General features: G+C 29.5%; 1 protein-coding gene across 2 annotated transcripts in view; it reads left to right on the top strand.

Moving 5' to 3' along the window:
• Positions 1–2,574: 2,574 nt before the first annotated feature.
• The window catches only part of LOC136071840 (uncharacterized), a 118,226-nt gene continuing 100,442 nt past the window's right edge, over positions 2,575–20,358 (top strand). Inside the window, exon 1 of one of the 2 annotated variants that reach the window (XM_065797320.1) lies at positions 2,575–2,816. In XM_065797320.1, the coding sequence (XP_065653392.1) occupies positions 2,796–2,816 (21 nt within the window). In that variant the 5' untranslated portion in view covers positions 2,575–2,795. Of the gene's footprint in view, positions 2,817–20,206 lie in introns of those variants that run through there. The other variant, XM_065797319.1, reaches the window with a different exon arrangement.

Genomic DNA, 20,358 nt, shown 5'->3' with positions numbered 1-20,358 from the left:
AAATAAAGTTAAAGAGAAAATATAAAAAAAATACTTAACAGGTAATTTTAGATAAATCTAACTTATTTTCTCACACAAAGATCCTTAAGAACACCCATCTTTATGTTTTCCCGACTCATAGGGAAGAGTGGGGAGAAGTGGGACATTAAAAAATATTTCTAGAATAATTTTAATATTTTTTATATAATGTATGTACTAAACCAAACAAATTTTTACAAATAAAGCATCATTTCGGACGCTGAATCCATCCCCTAAAATTGAAAGTGGGTATAATAAAGCATATATATTTTTTTAATTTTAGAGAAACCGTGCCATGGGGTAAAGTGGGGCAGGTGTAAGGTGAAGTTGGACAAGCGAGTAATTAACAAAATATTAACAAATTTTTTTGTTTAAAAACTGTTAAAGTTTAAAAATCATCAAAGAATTTTAGAGGTTTATACAATATAGTTATACAAAATGATGGTGGAGTAGTGGGAGATCAATTAATTTTCTATGTCCTTTAAAAATTGATTTTTTTAAAGTGCGCACATTTCAAATAAGTGATTTTTATCACACGCAGGGAGATAAAGCAATGTCTGATAAATAGAGGGGGGAAAAAAAACAGAGGGGGAAATCTCACTAGATAACAGTTAATAAAATTAATAGTAACAAATAAAATAAATTATTGGAATTTTAAGGATGTCCCACTTCTCCCCACTCCTTCCAAAAGCCTATAACTTTTTATATCTTCTGTCAACCGTTTCTTTGCTCTTTGACAAACTTGCTAAAGTAATTTCCAACTTAATAGTGGTTACTTGCAATCTCGTTGGAAGTAAATTAGTTATAAAAAAGTGGTAATTTTAATATACGTATATTTTTTTCCAAACTTGAAAAGTTTTTATTATGCCTTATATAGATTATATAGATATTCATTTTAGTATGTCTACCAAATAATAAATTTGAATTGGTTTTCAGTTATGTCAATCTTTGAGGTTTTCATTTATTCAACGTTAATTAGATTTCTTTTGACGAGCCTTGAAGTGAATTTTTTTTACGTCAGTAAGGTTTACCCGAATATTTTAAAACCTTTTTACTATGAAAGTATAAAGTATTCATGGTATGAAACCAAACAATTAAAATGAAAAGAACAAATAAAAAATAAAATGCACGAACAATAAATTTTAAAACCTTCTAATCACTATAAATCAATTTGTTTTGAACGGAATAAAGAAAATTGAGATGACGTTTATGAAGAGGTTAGAAATGACGTTTATAAAAATATTTGAAATAATTTTTTTTTTTTGTTAAATGAAAGAAATTAAAATAAAAACTTTATTAACTTATGTAAAGGACTAGCTAAGGGAAATCATAAAACTAAGTTTGTTTTAAAAACAAATTCTTATCATTGTGTAAATAAAGTTGTTTTTTTTGTATTTGTTCTTTACATTAGATAAGTTTATGACACGAATCACTTTCACTTTCATATATTTCTTATATCTCGACCTGAACAGAAATCATTTGTAAAGGGCGAGTTTACTTGTTTTGACACTCCCTCGTAACAATTTCACCATGATAACAATTTCTACCCTCCCCAGTAGCCTTAAAATTCCTGTTTACCCAGATTTTTTCTATCTAAGTAAAAGAATCTTTCTGTCAAAACTTCAATTTAACTTATATTTAAGTAACTTTTTATAATGTATGTTGTGAGTTTTTTTAGATTTTTCAGGCGCTTTACCACTACGCCGCGCAGGGCGTAGTTTGTGAATCAACTTTGCAAAGAAGTTGATTCACAAACTACGCCCCTAGAAGTACCATGCTTTATTCGTTTCTCTGCACAGCGACCCAATTCGTCAAGTTTTTTGGAGTTATTGGATTGTAAGAGGGTTGTAATAAAAATCTAAAATAAATAAAATAAAAATAGCAGCCTCCTTAATTGTAGTGGTCTTGGGAATGTTATCTTAACAATGCGTTTACTGCTTATATAACAATGCAATGTCTAAAATTTTTGGTGAACCAACAAACGCAAAATAGCAGTTGACTTTTACAAAACCGCATATCCGATGCCTTTGGGAAAACTGAAAAAAAATGCTGCTGGTCTAACTATAGAAACTGCTTGGAATAGCAGTGTGACAAAATGATAATATAGGAAAGAGGGAGGGGGATTAGGTTGAAAGAAACTTTTCATGCACTCATAGAATCCTCTACAACCAAATGCAGAAATCAACATCTAATCTAAGCGCATTTAACTTTAATAGAAACTTAATTAACTAAAATTTAAAAAAATTTTCACATTTTTTTAAACCTCATTTTTCTTGACATCAATAACAATAATTTGTTTTAAGAAATCATGCTGCAGAAAACGCAGTAGCTTATTAGGCGCGCTAATAAACTGCAGCGTTGTTATCCATTTTGGTAGCTTTAAGGGAAGTTTGGCTTAAGTAAAATTTCTAAAAAAGTCAAGTTTCTTTTATACTATGTAATTCTTTTTTTTTTTATATAATATTAAGCTTCTTTAAAATGATTGCAAAAATAGTCGACTAACAGTTAATCTCATAAGCTTGAATAGCTTATGAACATAAAAAGTCTTTTAAAAATATTGTCTTTAAACAACTATTCTAAAAGTAATTTTCATCCCACAAAAATAGATTAATATACTTTAATAAAGCCCTCTCATTCATCCAACAAACTCTACACTCGTTTCACGAAAACACAACGTTGTTCTGTTATTAAATCTCACATTAATTTTCATATTAGTTGTAAGTTTGTTTTATGCGAGAGTCTTTAAAAAAATTCTTCAAGTCGACAAAAAGTTATCAATGGGAATAGTTTTATCAAAGGTAAGTTTCTCTGATTCTGTTACAAAAAGAGATCTTAATGTTCTTGATGTCTTCTTAACACTTTTTCAAATCAAAAATGTGCGTAAAATTTACATAACTTTTGTATACCGTTGTAAATTGCAGTGTGAATTGTGCCTAGCCGCATTCGCGCCACGAAACTCTGAACTCACAAAAGTTGCAATATTTTTAATTTTTTATAAAATCTTATTCGCACGTTCGATGTTTAAAAATCGATTCATTACATAATATTAAAAAGCAACAACAACAACAACAAAAAACATTAAATAAAGTTTTACATTAATATTAAAATAAAAACTTGTCTGCCATAACTGAATTTCGGCGTAACTTTAAAATCACTATTAAAACAAATTTTAAATATCGTTTTATTTTCGTGAAAGACTTAAACTTGATCCACATAGTTTTAGTTGTTTATTAAAATAAAATTCGACATATTAAATTTCCAAAAATATATTTTTTATTATTTCTATTAGTTTAATTGCCGCGCGTTAAACTTTAACTAAAAAAGTTACAAAAAAATTTGACTGGAGCAAAAAGAAGACAATTTACGATTTACGTCCGAGTACAGTTGCGTTTGGTGGTATTTTAAATATTTTAAAAATCTAAATAAATAGTAAATAAAATTGCAAATAGTCAACAAAAACACACACAAAACTTAAGCAAAATACGTGAGCAAATAATATTTCTTTAGAATTATTTGAGTAAAAAAATACAACAAAATGGAGTTAACTATAAAAGTTTTAAATCCACTAAAAATTGAGTTTCGTTTTATTATAAATAATGTAGTATAAATTAGTATTTAATACTGATTTTTCAATGCAAACAAACAAGTTTTAGTAACCAAAGTTAAAGACTTGTAATCATTTTATACACTGAGGCTTATTCGTTTAGACGCATCAATTTTTTTCTCTGTATCTTAATTTTTTTCTATGTATTGTCAACTGATATGCATGCAAGTTATTATCAAAATAATTGTTGTGTTGTGGGCTAACAAAAACCACAAAAAATTTTTTTATATGTGTCTTTATTAACATGAGAGTATGTTTGATACAAAAGTACATTTTTTAATTGGAATATATCTATAGACGCAATCAGGTTAATAACGGTAATTATTGATTTTTAATCACTTTTACACAAATAAATTGATAAATTTTAATGTAATTTGATCTTTTGCTCTGCCAGTATCATTTTTATTGCATTTTACGAAATGCCGGAAGGAAAGTATTTGACAGATGTTGAAAAAATACAAATTAATTTATATCGTGGCTCAGAAATCTCACCAGCACTTTCTATACGAGAAATAGCAAGAAAAATTGGAAGATCTGACCATGTTGTACGAAACTACATTGCAAATGGTGACAATTACGGTGTAAAAAAAGCAACAAACGGCAACAAAGTTTTAACAAATTGGCAAATTAATCGAATTCGCTTCGAAGCAACCAAAAATAAATCGAATGCAACACAAATAAAGGATAAATTATTATTGCCTGTCACCAATAAACATGTTGCACATATTCTACGTACAACATCAAACGTAAAGTGGAAGAAACCACACCAAAAACCAATGTTAAAAAAACACCATAAAATTGTAGATTACAGTTTGCTAAAACCATATGCATTGGACTCATGAGTGGCAAAACGTAATATTTTCAGATGAAAAAAAGTTCAATTTAGATGGACCGGACTCTTACAGTTGTTATTGGCATGATCTAAGAGGTATAAATGACCCACAAACAAAACGAAATTATGGAGGAGGAAGTTTAATGGTTTGGGGTGGATTTTCTTATTCAAGAAAATTGACTCTGTGTTGTGGTTTACCTAAAATGAACTCGATAAAGTATACAGAAATGTTGGATGATGTTCTCATAACTTATATGGATGAAAACATGGACGATAATGCCATATTTCAGCAAGATAATGCTGCAGTTCACACATCTAGGCATTCTATGAAATGGTGTAAAGACCACAACATCTCGGTTCTCGAATGGCCAGCTTGTAGCCCGGACTTAAATCCAATCGAGAACGTGTGGGGAATGCTATCAAGAAAAGTTTATGACGCTAAAGCAGCCGGACACCAATTTAAAACTGTTACTGAGTTAAAGTATAAAACCCTTGAAGCATGGTACGAGTAGGATCAAACTACACTTCAACGACTAGTGGAGTCAATGAAAGGCAGAATTTTTGAGGTGATCCAGTGTAATGGAGGACATACTCATTACTAATTTCCATCTTTTAATGTCAAAAATATGATTGCGTCTATAGATATATTCCAATTAAAAAATGTACTTTTGTATCAAACATACTCTCATGTTAATAAAGACACATATAAAAAAATTTTTTGTGATTTTTATTAGCCCACAACACAATAATTATTTTGATAATAACTTGCATGCATAGAAAAAATACATAGAAAAAAATTAAGATACAGAGAAAAAAATTGATGCGTCTAAACGAATATGCCTCAGTGTATGTTATTTATTTACATATTTTTACTAAAACTAATGTAAAGTTAGTATAGACATTTTGGTCTAATCACTTTTTTGCCATAACCAATTTTTATGAAAATATGACCGGTATGCCATGTTATTTTATGAACCTTTATATGCTAAGTTGATGCCGTTTTTTAAAATTAAAAGAAAATCAAGTCTACTATTTTATCTTGAAAAATATTGTTTTGATATAGAAGTATCGAGCAACAATAAGATTTTTTTGAATCAACACTTGGAATACTCTTAGAGTATTGAATAGGGTGGTCTCTCATAAAAGTAAGGGAAAAATTTTGTTTTAATAAAAAAAGCACGCGCAAAAGATTTATTTGCACAACAGAATGATACCTTATTCTTCGCAAAAAAAAGCAGATATTTTTGACAAGTTTTATCTTTCAAATTTTTGCAGCCTAAAGATATCGTAAATAAATTTATATTACTAAGAGTAAAAAATATTAGGAAATTTGGATTTCAGCCATTCAAATTCAGCCATTTGATTTCAGCCATTCGATTTCAGCCATTCGATTTCAGCCATTCGATTTCAGTCATTCTACTTCAGCCATTCGATTTACATATTCAGCTATTCGATTTACATATTCAGCCATTCGATTTACATATTCAGCTATTCGATTTACATATTCAGCCATTCGATTTACATATTCGATTTTTAACTTTATTAAGGTGGTACTAAAGCCTTTTAATCATGAAAAAGTTGATTATAGGATTTTGATTTCAATATATGTAAAATTTAATTCTGGTTTCAAATATATATAACTTTTATATGGTTTTGTTAACCATGAGCGAGACAAGGCTTTTTCAAACCGAGACGAGACCGAGACGAGAAGTTAGTACTTCTCGTGAGAACCAGAACGAGACGAGAAATTTAACAATTTTTTAAAACAAATTTATTAAAATCCAAGTAAAAAAAAATGTAAACATGGATTTGACAAATAGACACAAATGACATTTAATTTAATGTAAACAACTTTTTCAAATATTAATTCAGAATTTTTTTGCCAAACTTTTCCAACAAGACAATGTCTTCTCTGAAAGGACTCTTGCAACAGGTTGGCACTTAACATTATCCTTAACCTGTGTTAAAAAAACCAATGTTAAAAAAACACCATAAAATTGTAGATTACAGTTTGCTAAAACCATATGCATTGGACTCATGAGTGGCAAAACGTAATATTTTCAGATGAAAAAAAGTTCAATTTAGATGGACCGGACTCTTACAGTTGTTATTGGCATGATCTAAGAGGTATAAATGACCCACAAACAAAACGAAATTATGGAGGAGGAAGTTTAATGGTTTGGGGTGGATTTTCTTATTCAAGAAAATTGACTCTGTGTTGTGGTTTACCTAAAATGAACTCGATAAAGTATACAGAAATGTTGGATGATGTTCTCATAACTTATATGGATGAAAACATGGACGATAATGCCATATTTCAGCAAGATAATGCTGCAGTTCACACATCTAGGCATTCTATGAAATGGTGTAAAGACCACAACATCTCGGTTCTCGAATGGCCAGCTTGTAGCCCGGACTTAAATCCAATCGAGAACGTGTGGGGAATGCTATCAAGAAAAGTTTATGACGCTAAAGCAGCCGGACACCAATTTAAAACTGTTACTGAGTTAAAGTATAAAACCCTTGAAGCATGGTACGAGTAGGATCAAACTACACTTCAACGACTAGTGGAGTCAATGAAAGGCAGAATTTTTGAGGTGATCCAGTGTAATGGAGGACATACTCATTACTAATTTCCATCTTTTAATGTCAAAAATATGATTGCGTCTATAGATATATTCCAAATAAAAAATGTACTGGTTTCAAATATATATAACTTTTATATGGTTTTGTTAACCATGAGCGAGACAAGGCTTTTTCAAACCGAGACGAGACCGAGACGAGAAGTTAGTACTTCTCGTGAGAACCAGAACGAGACGAGAAATTTAACAATTTTTTAAAACAAATTTATTAAAATCCAAGTAAAAAAAAATGTAAACATGGTTTTGACAAATAGACACAAATGACATTTAATTTAATGTAAACAACTTTTTCAAATATTAATTCAGAATTTTTTTGCCAAACTTTTCCAACAAGACAATGTCTTCTCTGAAAGGACTCTTGCAACAGGTTGGCACTTAACATTATCCTTAACCTGTGAGGCTAACCATTCTTTTGTTGTTTGAAATTTTTTGAAGAGCTCCAAGTGAAGTCCCTTTAAAGCAGGATTTAAGTAGTTTGCTGCAGCACTCAATAAGTTTCCAGTGTGACAAAGAGGAAATCTTTTCTCAATGCAGCTTTTCAAGTTTTTTGCATACAAGACACCGTTGCCATTTTTTCCATCCGTCTCAATAAATTGATCAATTTTGTCATGAATTAAATAAAGAGAATCAGCGACAGTGTTAATTGTTGGAATAGACTCAGCCGACCACGTTTCTGTAGCTTCTTTAAGTGATGCCAAAATTTCTAATGCTCCCTTGATTGATTTCCACTGTGATGCACTGATGTTCTTTGAAGAAAAAATATCTTCATTTGCACATAAGCTGATAATTGCACTCTTTAAATGTAGGAAGCCATGCAATCCAGTTCACTACTCCATCTTGTGTCAACAGATTGGCGCAACTGTCTAAAATTGATTCCTTGAGCGTCTGATTCTGATTCAAGCAACTCAGCTGCAACTGTTGACTGGTGAGTTAAAGAAGCCAAATCTTTGCATGTTTGCAACGTATCATCCATTCCAGCAGTCATTCCAAATGAGTCTCGAACTGCACATTGCAAAATATGATTGTTGCACAATAAATATAAATTGTGCACAATTTTATTGTGCATCAATTTTAAATTTGCATTTTTTTCAATTGATTATTTATCTTTTTAATTATTGCTTTAGTACCACCCTAAAAGTAAGCAAAAATATTTACAAAGCAGAATCAAATGTATGGAACACTTAAATTGTTATTTGCTGTCAAATTTTGTTTAATTTTCTTTCCATTTCATTGATGCTCTGACAAATTCATGTCTAAAAACATAAACTTAAGTCTCAGTTTCATATAACTAAAGCCTCAGTTTCATATAACATTCGACAGCTTGGGTGTAGCAGAAATTAGGTGGATGATGGATTTCCGTTTATTAATAAAAAGTTGTCTCTACAAATATTTGAGATCGGTGAAATCTTTTGCATCGGTGAAGAAGTGACAACACATTTGTTGCAATATATTGTAACTATTTTTTGCTTTGAAGTTTGTTTTTGAAAGTTAAAAAACTAAATTCATTTAAAACTCATTTTAATTGATTAACTTTATTAGATTAAAAAAAAGGTTTCAATCATACATCTCTGATATTCTGATGTTTCAATCCTACACCTCTGATGTTCTAATGTTTCAACCCTACACCTCTGATTTTCTAATGTTTTAATCCTACACCTCTGATGTTCTAATGTTTCAACACCAAACCTTTGATGTTCTGATGTTTCAATCCTACACCTCTGATGTTCTGATGTTTCAATCCTACACCTCTGATGTTTCAATTCTACACTTCTGATGTTCTAATGTTTTAATCATACACTTCTGATGTTCTAATGTTTCAACACCAAACCTTTGATGTTCTGATGTTTCATACCTACACCTCTGATGTTCTAATGTTTCAACCCTACACCTCTGATATTCTGATGTTTCAATCCTACACCTCTGATGTTCTGATGTTTTATTCCTACACCTCTGATGTTCTGATGTTTCAATCCTATATTTCTGATGTTCTGATGTTTTATTCCTACATCTCTGATGTTCTGATGTTTCAATCCTACACCTCTGATGTTCTGATGTTTCAACCCTACACCTCTGATGTTCTGATGTTTTAACCCAACACCTCTGATATTCTGATGGACAATGCTTATCAGAGTTAAAAAGATCATCATTAACAACAGTTTGATTTAATCTATTGTTTACAATTATTCGTGGTCTTTGAAGTATCTTTTTATCAGTTAAATTTTACCTCTTGCAAAGTTCATCAAACTTACGTACTCTATGTGAAATTAATTTAAATTCGGTTATTTAGTATTAACTTATTTACATGTTTTATAATAAAGTAATGAGTATAAATGGTAACTTGATAGATTACCTAATAGTGCACATATTTGCCTAATATAGCATATAATATAGTATAACAATAGCCTAATAGTGCACATATTTGAGTAAGCATGTTGTGTTAACCTTCTAAAAAACTAAGTCTTGCTCTTAGTCTTTGTGAAAATTTTTAAAATCTTCGTCTTGGTATTAGTAATTGATTCATATCGTCTTGGTCTTAGTCTTGGTCTTAGCCTTTACCATATTTCTGTCTTTATCAATGGAAATAGTTAGAAGAATAATCTTATTATATCAGAACAAATTGAACCGACATCGATTCATTTTGCAGCCATTGTTTGATATTCTCTTCGAAACAAATTTGTTTCGAAGAGAGTTTTTGCATATATATCACCTTTTTGAAAGATGATTCGTGAAATTAGACAAGTTATTATTTGCGGTTAAGTTCATCACGGTGCATAGGAACATACTCTAAGACCTTGCAACACATCCCCAGAGATTTTATTTTTGATTATCATTAGAAAACATTTCCTCATTCAAAAAATGTAAACGACAACTTTTTTTAGTAGGGGCCTGGGGAGAAAACACACATTTTAGGGCAGTGCCCAGGAATTTTGTTGTTCAAGATAGGTAGCTAATAAGCATGGGGCATACTCAAATTTTTAGTATGTTGATACTGGTAGCAAATGAGGATGACTTGCAAAAAATTAAGGTAATTGAAGCTAAACCAACCCCGCCCCGATCCCTAACTACCCCCTTCCTAGAACTACGTCTCCTTTAATCGTAAAATTTTTTTTTTGTTCTATCATAAAGTAGATCAAAATTCATCGACAGATTTCAAATTTCATCAAAAAATCTCTTTTCGTTTAAGATTTATAACAATGCAAAGCCTAAAATTACCCCCGAAATAATCTTAAATGGTCTCAACTTTTAAACGAAAAATTTTTTTTTGATGTAATTTGAAATCTGTCGATGAACTTTGATCTAGTTTAATATAAAACAAGTAAAAAGTTGAAAAGTGTTTTTTGGAACCATACCCTGGGGAGGGCTATAAGGGATCGAGAAGGGTTTGATACAATTATTTATTACAGTAAAAAAAAAACTCTGATTTTTATGGTTACATTATGATTGATATTTTACATTTCAAAGTCATACTAAACGTTTGTTCATAGAAGATTTAACACTTTACTTTTTACAAACTACATTCCTGCAAATAGAAAGCTACTTTAAAAGTGCTTGTAGTTGTAAGCAACAACCGCGTTTTTCAGCGGCTCTATATAGTTTGGGCTGTGCTCTCCAACTTTTCTCATTCGCCAAAACTGATTGAAATCCTGATGAATGGATTCGAGAGCTTGTTCAGTCCAGTAACCTAAGCCTATAGAACAGTAGAAGTACAAAAGAAATGCAAGTTTATTTAATAAATATTCGTCGTAAATTATGCAAAATTTACGATTCAACTGTTGAAATAGAGTATTTAATTACTAAGATTATAAATTATTTTTAATCAAATTTAAAAGTTATTTATCATACCAAAGACTCCACCTTTCATGTTGATAAATTCAATAACATGTTGCTAAATTATGTGTACCTTCAAAGGAATTGTAGCCCTTAGATTTCTATAGCTCGTAGAGAACTCCTATAGATCTTTAACATACGTGGAGCTTAATGATTTTCCAAAACAACCATGGACTATTTTTTCAAAATCTCTAAGTACCTTAATATATTTGGCAGCGGAAATTCCAAGACTAAACTCTTGAAAAAACAGTTCAAAGCTGTCTATGTTTTTAAGCAATTTATGACAAGCATTGCCTTCCAAACGATGCTGCCCTTGGTAGGACACTCTGCAGATGTTTATTTTAGACAGATATTGATTAACAAACTGTAACCCACACTCCTTGTTTTCAAATAAATTTTTTTCAATCTCTTTTAAAATTTTGTCTACAACACCTAGCAGTATATGTAGTCCAGGAATATTTACAAGTTCTAGTATTTTTTTGTTTTTGTTGCCTGTTAATAAAGGGGAGTTAACAACATTAGTGTATTTTTTAGCTTTTTTTAAATTTGCACCATCAGCCATCCATTGGTCGTACCATGTACACAAAGACTCTAGAGTATAATGATCAGCTTTTTGAAAGTCAGGAGATGACGTCATGCAATACGGACAAGGGTGTTTTGATGTTGCAGTTTGTTTTCCAACTATTTGAAGCAAAATCTTTAGATCTTCAGATACTGTGTAATCTAAGGATGAAATGTTTAGCTTATCCAATATTAACCGCAAGTTATGGTATTTTTCGTTCAATGAAGGCAAAATGGCCAATATAATAGTTTTGTGGACGCTTGAATCTTTAAAATCTTTGCACGCATATCCGTCACTCTTGCTCAGTTTCTCTGGAATTTTATTATTTTTTAACTCTGGTTTTAGGGTTATTGACAGTGTAACTTTTAGGAATCCCTGCCCTCCATCTACACCTAATTTGATATCAACATCATTTGTTTCTTGACTTCTGTGATGAAGTACCATTGCTACAAGTTCTTCAATGTCATTGCAATACACAATAGGAGTATCTTTTTCTACCAACTATACATTCATAAAAAATCAAAATGAATAATACAAATTGCAATCTAGCTATAAAATAATTTTTTTGGAAATAGTTTACTTACCTCTTCGCTTTCTATTAATTTTAATAGCAATGGGAGTTTATCACAATTGAATAAATTTCCAATTATTTCGTTGTTCTCAATCAGTTTAATATTGAAACCGGATTCCACACTTTTTCGTCCTGCCTCACTTCTCAGAAATCGTGCAACTTCAATCATGTTGCGATTACTTATAAATCATAATAAAGTTATTACAAAAATTGGCTTTAAACTCATAACAAATTTATTTTTAAAAGTATTTTTAAGCAACAAAAATTTACGTGGAATGTAGTTTTAATTGAAGTTTGTTCAATTTATCTAAAGAAAAGAAAGGTTTCTTAACCTCAGTCTTTCCGAAAGAGACAGTGAGTTGCTTCGGACCAAAGGTTTTCAAAACTAAGGTGTTCTCTGAGTCATTTGTGCTAAAATCTTTGATAGAGCTGGACAGAACTTTTCCTTGCGTTGTTGGGGATGTTGATTTTACAATGGCAGTCAAATTCTTTTGTCTTTCTAATTTCGTACAGGGATGTGGAATTCCCTGTCCCACTTGGGCATAACAATGTTGACAAACTAGTCTTTCTGCAGGTTTATTTGAAACATCTTCAGCGCCTTGACAAACAAGCTTTCCCGAAACACAATCAACCATTGGGGCCAATATTTTTTCCATTTTTGATTTGCGACCATTTTCACAAATAAAACATTCACATTTTTTCCCTCTAATAACTCTGGTATTCAGGTCTAAATTTTATAGCACTTGTATGACAACTATAATGACTAAAATAGCGAAACTAAATTTTAAATGAAGTAAATTTAACATCAATATAGTAATAATTATCTTCATAACACGGCCGCATAATGAAGTAAAGATCAGTCCCTGCAAGCTTTTTTCTACATTTTGAGCAAAGCATGGTAGGAAGGTCAGGATTATCCGCTGAATAATCTTTCCAGAATATAGTTTTGAAAAGGTCTGAGTAGTCATTTTTCTTTTTATTTAGATTTAAATAAGTTGTTTCAGGGTTATTTATTGGTCTTAAATCCGTGCCTTTCCTAAAGCGGCAAATGTAAAATTTTTTTACAAAATACTATGTTCTTTTGCATGTTTAGGCATTTTAAATGAATGCTTCAAATAAAAACTTCTGATATGGATTGATAATATTGGCATGATATATCGGTTATATCAATCAAATGTCAATATAATGCCTATAAATACATGTCAATATAATGGCTAAAAACATGCTTTCAGTTCGTATATCAACGCGTGCAAAGAGTTATTATGCAACTGTTAACAATTAGCAACTGCTAACTTTTACTAATTGTTAATAATTAAAGGTTGCTTTGCTTTGTTTTTTTTTCAATAAAAATGTAAATAGAAAGTAATAAAAATTACTTATCCGTCTGTAAATTTTAATGTTAAACAAAAATTTTTAAAAACTTTAAAAAATAAAATTGATAAATCTATCAAAAATATTTCTGAAAATCTAAATATGGGGCATGGGCATGATTTTGTGGTGTTCGAGAAGATTCCCCAAATCCCCCCTAGGGTATGGTTCCAAAAAACACTTTTCAACTTTTTGCTTGTTTTATATTAAACTAGATCAAAGTTCATCGACAGATTTCAAATTACATCAAAAAAAAATTTTTCGTTTAAAAGTTGAGACCATTTAAGGTTATTTCGGGGGTAATTTTAGGCTTTGCATTGTTATAAATCTTAAACGAAAAGAGATTTTTTGATGAAATTTGAAATCTGTCGATGAATTTTGATCTACTTTATGATAGAACAAAAAAAAAATTACGATTAAAGGAGACGTAGTTCTAGGAAGGGGGTAGTTAGGGATCGGGGCGGGGTTGGTTTAGCTTCAATTACCTTAATTTTTTGCAAGTCATCCTCATTTGCTACCAGTATCAACATACTAAAAACTTGAGTATGCCCCATGCTTATTAGCTACCTATCTTGAACAACAAAATTCCTGGGCACTGCCCTAAAATGTGTTTTTTCTCCCCAGGCCCCCACTAAAAAAAGTTGTCGTTTACATTTTTTGAATGAGGAAATGTTTTCTAATGATAATCAAAAATAAAATCTCTGGGGATGTGTTGCAAGGTCTTAGAGTATGTTCCTATGCACCGTCTCATGCCATTTACAAATGCATCTAAAATACTAGGATTAGCTAACTTCAACTTTTCTTGTATTATATAAAAATAAACATCGATATTTTTCGTGTTTTAACTATTAAAAAATATGAATTCCATTTAAAAAATCTTATAAATAGGTATTTTAAGATATTAATATATGTTTAAGATATTAATATATATATTAATATTAAAACCAGTTTGTAACACTAATCTAGTCTTACTGAGATCCAATTATTACATAACCATTTAGAATAGAATACATATAATATTTTTGCTGTGAATTATGAAACGACGATAGTGATAAGGTTTGCGGTATCATAAAATATAAATGTTTGTAGCGAAAAAACCCAGACCGAAGATTCTTTTATTTAAAAAAGAAATCTTCTTAAAATCACGATTGCTTGTCCGAATTTGAATAAGATTTTAAATAAATACGCTTTTTAGGTAAAATGAACATCATAGTTTAATAATATGATCTGTTCTGATCGTTTATTGGCAATTTTTCTTAATTATATGCTCTTTCTTGGTCGGAATTCTAGTAGATTTTGTGAAAATTGATAGAAATATTGTATTTTGACAACTATTTATAGTTAATATACGTCAGAATCGATTAGAACTAGGAGTTATAGTGTGTTAAGGCACTTTTTGAAAAGATTTTAACTAAATTCATGTTAACGCCGATGAGAAAAAAAATTTTGAAAATTATATAAAAAAACCTGAAGCAAAATAAATTATAACATCTAAAGCTCTTGTTTGGGCATAACACGCTGACAAAATCATGCTAATTCCAAATAAAAGAGTTCAAGTAACTTATAAATTGCCTTAGCTACACCAAGAGCACATTTGAAATGTAATACTTGATTTTATTAAATTATGCAATAAAAAGAAAGGTTTTAAAATTAACAACTACTTTAATCTTATTAGTAACACAAAAAATATTATGAAATTAAAAAAAAATGCGAAAAAAAAGGTTTTAATAATGAAAAGCTTTTTATTTTACAGCTTAGAAGCATACAGCATGATAATGATACAAAAATATATACATTTTATACAAACTGAATGTTAAAGCTATAAAATGGTATGTAATAATTTAATTTTTGAAAATGTATTTTTTTATAAATATAAATTTAGTTTAAGAGACTCAAAAAATTACTTATCAAAATACTTTACCATCAGATCTCTCATATTTGCTGCAATTTATGTTGTTTTGGGCTAACACAATGGTTACTCGGAAAAAAATTTTCAATGCCTTTTAATGTATTTATGGTGTAGCGCAAATCAATCATGAGTCTTATCGTTACTTCTGCATAACAAACATATTAGAGTTCACCAAAAAAACAAAAATAAATTAGTTTTAATCTATTAAGATTAATTATTTGCGCATCCTAGCAACATATCCAAAACCAAGAGTGATGACAATAAAATTGTGGCTTGGTGTAATGCCGAAGACCAAAAAAATGGTTTGTATGAAAAAGAAATGGATCACGTGATAAACCACACTTTTTAACTAAAATCTTTTATCGAATTCACAAACTTTCAAGTGATCATCAAGTACCACTACCAGAAGAAGGTTCCACTTCCGTAATTAGTGGAATCTTCTTATGCTGAAAATTATGTAAGTCATTTCATCTACTTACGTGCGACCTCATCTTGAATTTGCGGCTCCAGCATGGAGCTCACCAAATCTAGTAGAAGTTTCAATGCTTGAAAGAGTTCAACACAGGGCCACAAAATTACCAAATTCAAATCGAATGCTTAGTTATGAAAAGTTAAAATTTAACAACTTTAAATCTAAGAAGAAAACGAGGACACTTGATTCATTTATACAAGATGTTGAACCATTTAGAGTTTGTCAATCTTAATGTCAAACCAGTCTTAAAGTCAAGTGTTGAATAAGATATCTTATGTTCTTCAACTAGAGGTTACAAACATTAAATCAGGATGCAGTGTTTCACCCCTCGCAAAATAAATGACTTTTGTGCATCGGTTGATTCAAGGTCCCTTTTTTTTTAAATTTAAAACAAACTTCATGGTATTGTTGTAGAATCCGAACATTTGAACAAGTTCAAAGCAAGTCTGGACGAATGGTTGACAAAAAATGAAAAAACTTAAAAAAAAAGAAGGTATTGAGCTGCTATAGTAGAACTGCGTCTTAGCTTGTGGATAAGATTCACGCAGTTTGTCTGCTTTACAATCTTAGATTTCATAGATTTCTAGACTCTTTATAGCTAAAAGATCTCTCAAAGCCTTCTTAGTTCGTAATAGTGAAATAAAGTTATTCACTCCAATAAATTTTGTTTAAGAGCTTTGAGTCCAGAGAAGTTTAAAGCAGCTTTGATGGATTCAAAACTCAAAGCATGTGCTTTCATAGGCTTTCAAATAAAAGTTTCAAAAGGACAACTTTTGAAAATTTTTTTTCCAGACCTTTAAGAAACTGAATTGCAGGCATTGCAGGAACGTCTTTGTTTCGTTTTTTTTGAAAGCGTTTATCTAATCAATATACTGATATGATTGAAAAAAAGGTTGATTTTTTTGGAAAATTTTTAACAAGAAACTAAAGACTTTGGATTATCTTTTCATATATTTCCAAGTCTTTAACTAAAATACTTAAACTAAAGGATTATCTTTTTAGATAATCTAAAATCTTTATTTACTTCAGACAGATGTTTTGCAAAATTTCTCAAAAAAATTTTTTTACGTTACTCAAAATCAAAGAGTTTCTTTAGTTTTATCTACACATTTAGGTTCGCCGAGAGCCACGCCGGACCCAAGTCTAAAAATCTACAGTCCCCTCTTACTATGGTTAGTTAAGCAAGGGGGGTTGTCTCCGCCTTCCTAAATGTTCAAAAACTAAACATCTGAAAACTAGATGTTATTTAACGTAATTTAAGCTGTAATTTAACAGTATTTTAAGAAATTTAATATGCAATTTGTTTGTTTTTTGTTAGTTTATTTGTTTTTTGTTTTTCCTATCAGTATATATATATATATATATATATATATATATATATATATATATATATATATATATATATATATATATATATATATATATATATATTGTTATAGTATATTGTTAGTATTTTACGGAATGTACGTATTGTTAGTATCTTACAAAATGTAATTATTTTCATGGCAAAAAGTTATTTTAATTTAAAAAAATAATAATATTGTTATAATCAACAGATTAAAAAAACAACAACTCATAGCTATGGAAAAAAACAAGAACAAAAAAACTAACAAAAAACAAACAGACCCATAAATAAATCCCGTTTATATAAAGAATAAGAAATTTCGTTTACTATATATGATAAAACAAATAAAAGTCAAAAATTTTGAGTTTAAAATGTGAGGCTAAAATAAAGATTGAAAAAGTTTCCATTTATGATTGAATAAAAAAAATCATTTTATTAAAGAAAGATTTTTTTACGGGAACTATAGTTTTTGTTTTAATTTGCGGCAATTTACCAATAACTAAGGTTCTGTTTTAAGTTGATTGATCTATATTGAATTGATTGATCTGTTTTATAATTAAAAATTTAGTTTTTAAAATGTGAAACTAGTTCAACGCAAATTTAAAAAAATACTTTTACATTAAAGTATTTTAAAATTTATCTAAAGCAAATATAAACATTTTTATATAATTTGTTTTATGACTTTCAGACCAACAATATCACCTCAATTTTGCTACACAAGACTAACCTTTCTCATAAAAATTTCTTTTTTTAATTCTTTTTTTTATAAGGTTTGCAGATTAAACCTTTCTGAGATGTCTATTTATTGATGCTGATTAAACTTTTTTGAGTTAATGTCTGTTTATTGATGCTGCTTTTGTTAAATGCTTCGCTAATCTAGTATATTAAAAACCTACTGTAGCGTGGAAAAATATTAAAGTTTGTCTCTCTCTCATACACCTCTTTGAGCAACGGAGAAAAATTTGTATTTAAATTTTTGTTCTTTTGTCATTTTAAACTTTGTGCGAACTGCCTTCATTCTACACATTTCTTTGTTTTTCCAATAAATACTTCGCTCCAACTGCTGAAAAGTATGAGATAAATACTTTTTTTGCGTGTAACAAGCAGCACAGGCCTGGATACTAAGTGACTTTTTTTTTTAAATATTATATTGTTTGTCAAGTTTGTCATTTTTCGAAAAGGCCTGGTTGATTTGTGCAAAAGAGATAGCCGTCTACAAAGTTTGATTTTTTTCTGCTAACACATCTTCGATATTATTTGTAAAACTTTTTACATGTTAAGATTTTGAACTTAAATAATTATCAAATATTTTTAAAGTCAATTTTGTAGAATAATACTTAAAACTTGACCGGAACTACAGCGCGGGAAAATACATTAACTAAATTCACGTTAGTTCCTAACTACTCACGAAGAATTTAAAACAATTATTTGATTACATGGTCAGTTTTACCAGAAAATATTTGAATTTTATTTCTTCTAATATTTAATTTTATATTCTAATTCAAAAAAATTAAATTATTGCAATTAAAATAAAGTTTATTTTAAAGTTTGTAATTGTTTTTTCCCGAACTTTTAGGTTTGCAAATTAACCTAAAAGTTCGGGAAAAAAAAGGTTTCCCGAACTTTAATTCGGGAAACCTTTGGTTTCCCGAATTAAAGTTCGGGAAACCAAACAAAGCAAAACTTTTCAATTCACTTTGAATTAAAAAAAAAAAGAAAAATAGAAAATAAACTTTACAGTAATTAAACAATAACATATTACATCCATTATTTAAAAAAAAAATTAATTAGCTATTTTTATATTCAGCACTTTACCGTATGATGATGCGTCAGCAAAAAATAATATATAAAGTTTACTCTTTAAAAAGTTTCACTTAATCTAACATAGTATTAGATGTTATGTATGATATTTGTGGAGGGGAGGCTACTAAAATATATACTAACTCTACAATAACTAGGGTAGCATACATGGGCAATTCTAGGAATAAAATGAAGAGAGTGAGTCCTTAAAAACTGCCAACTGCTATCTTAAAAAAAAGGCCCTCAAATCTACCGACTGAAATGTGTCAAGTGCTGACTAGCCAACTAAGCATGGTATAGAATTTGGATTAAACTTCAATAAAACTACCGTTACAGTAAGCATTCATAATTTATAAACACTTTGATTTATATATTTAATTGACGTAAGTAAGATTTAAGTGAAATTATTTCAAAATGAAGAGAAAAATTAAATAGTATTAAGCCGTCATAGCGTTTTATAATTAATTTGAAAAATTTTCAAAACCCTATTTAATGATTACTAATTTAGAAATATCCAAGTATATTTTTTTAATACCATCATTTTTCAGGAAATAAAGGAAAAATGAAAAATAATGAAAAAATTCTAATTTTTTCTCGTAATAAAAGAACATAACCTCAAATTCTCACTCCCTATAAGCCACCGCAGCTCATTATATATGTATGATTTATATATACTTATATATGGATTTATTTATGTAAGTACAATATTAATTTTTCGTGTTCGATATTTTTTTCTTGTTTTTCTGTTTCTCAAATCTGGTTAACTTACCACAACTAGACAAGATGAAACAAGTTTGGTTATAAAGAGAAGGGTTAGACGAATAAAAATATTATAACCAAAAGGCCAATAAATGAATAAAGTGTTAACGCTTAAGATGCGAAATAGGTAAAATTTTAGCACTCATGTAATGATATGTTACAAGCATCTTTTACTTTTTTATTTAAAATTAGAAAAAGTACCAGCGCATCTCACTGTCATCCAACAATTCAAGTATAAATTAAAAAAAAACCCGTCCAATAAGTAAATTTGACCAGAAATAATTAAAACACAAACTTTGTATTTTAAATTAAATTAAGTTAAGATAATCATAGAAAAAAATAACTCTAGAATCATAATAATGCCATTGATAAAAATACAAATTTTAAAAATTAACTGTTGTTACTCATTACGCATAAGTTATTCAGTTTTCTGAGAGATCCAACAACGGAAAAAAAAAAAAAAACAACGTGCAAAATGACATAAGTTGTTCGTGCTAATTATCACGCAATAATTCGCGCATTAAAACAATGCGGTACTTATCAAATTTAAAATCAAAACATAGCCTTTTTGGTGGTTTATCATTTTATTTCTGGATGAAGTTGTAATCTTTAAACAGTAATCAACTCATAACTTTTGTTACCCCTCCT

This window comes from Hydra vulgaris, chromosome 05, assembly GCF_038396675.1.
Source record: "Hydra vulgaris chromosome 05, alternate assembly HydraT2T_AEP".
Taxonomy (NCBI): domain Eukaryota; kingdom Metazoa; phylum Cnidaria; class Hydrozoa; order Anthoathecata; family Hydridae; genus Hydra; species Hydra vulgaris.
Note: the sequence above shows the minus strand (reverse complement) of the source record. Positions and strands in the feature narration are given on the sequence as shown.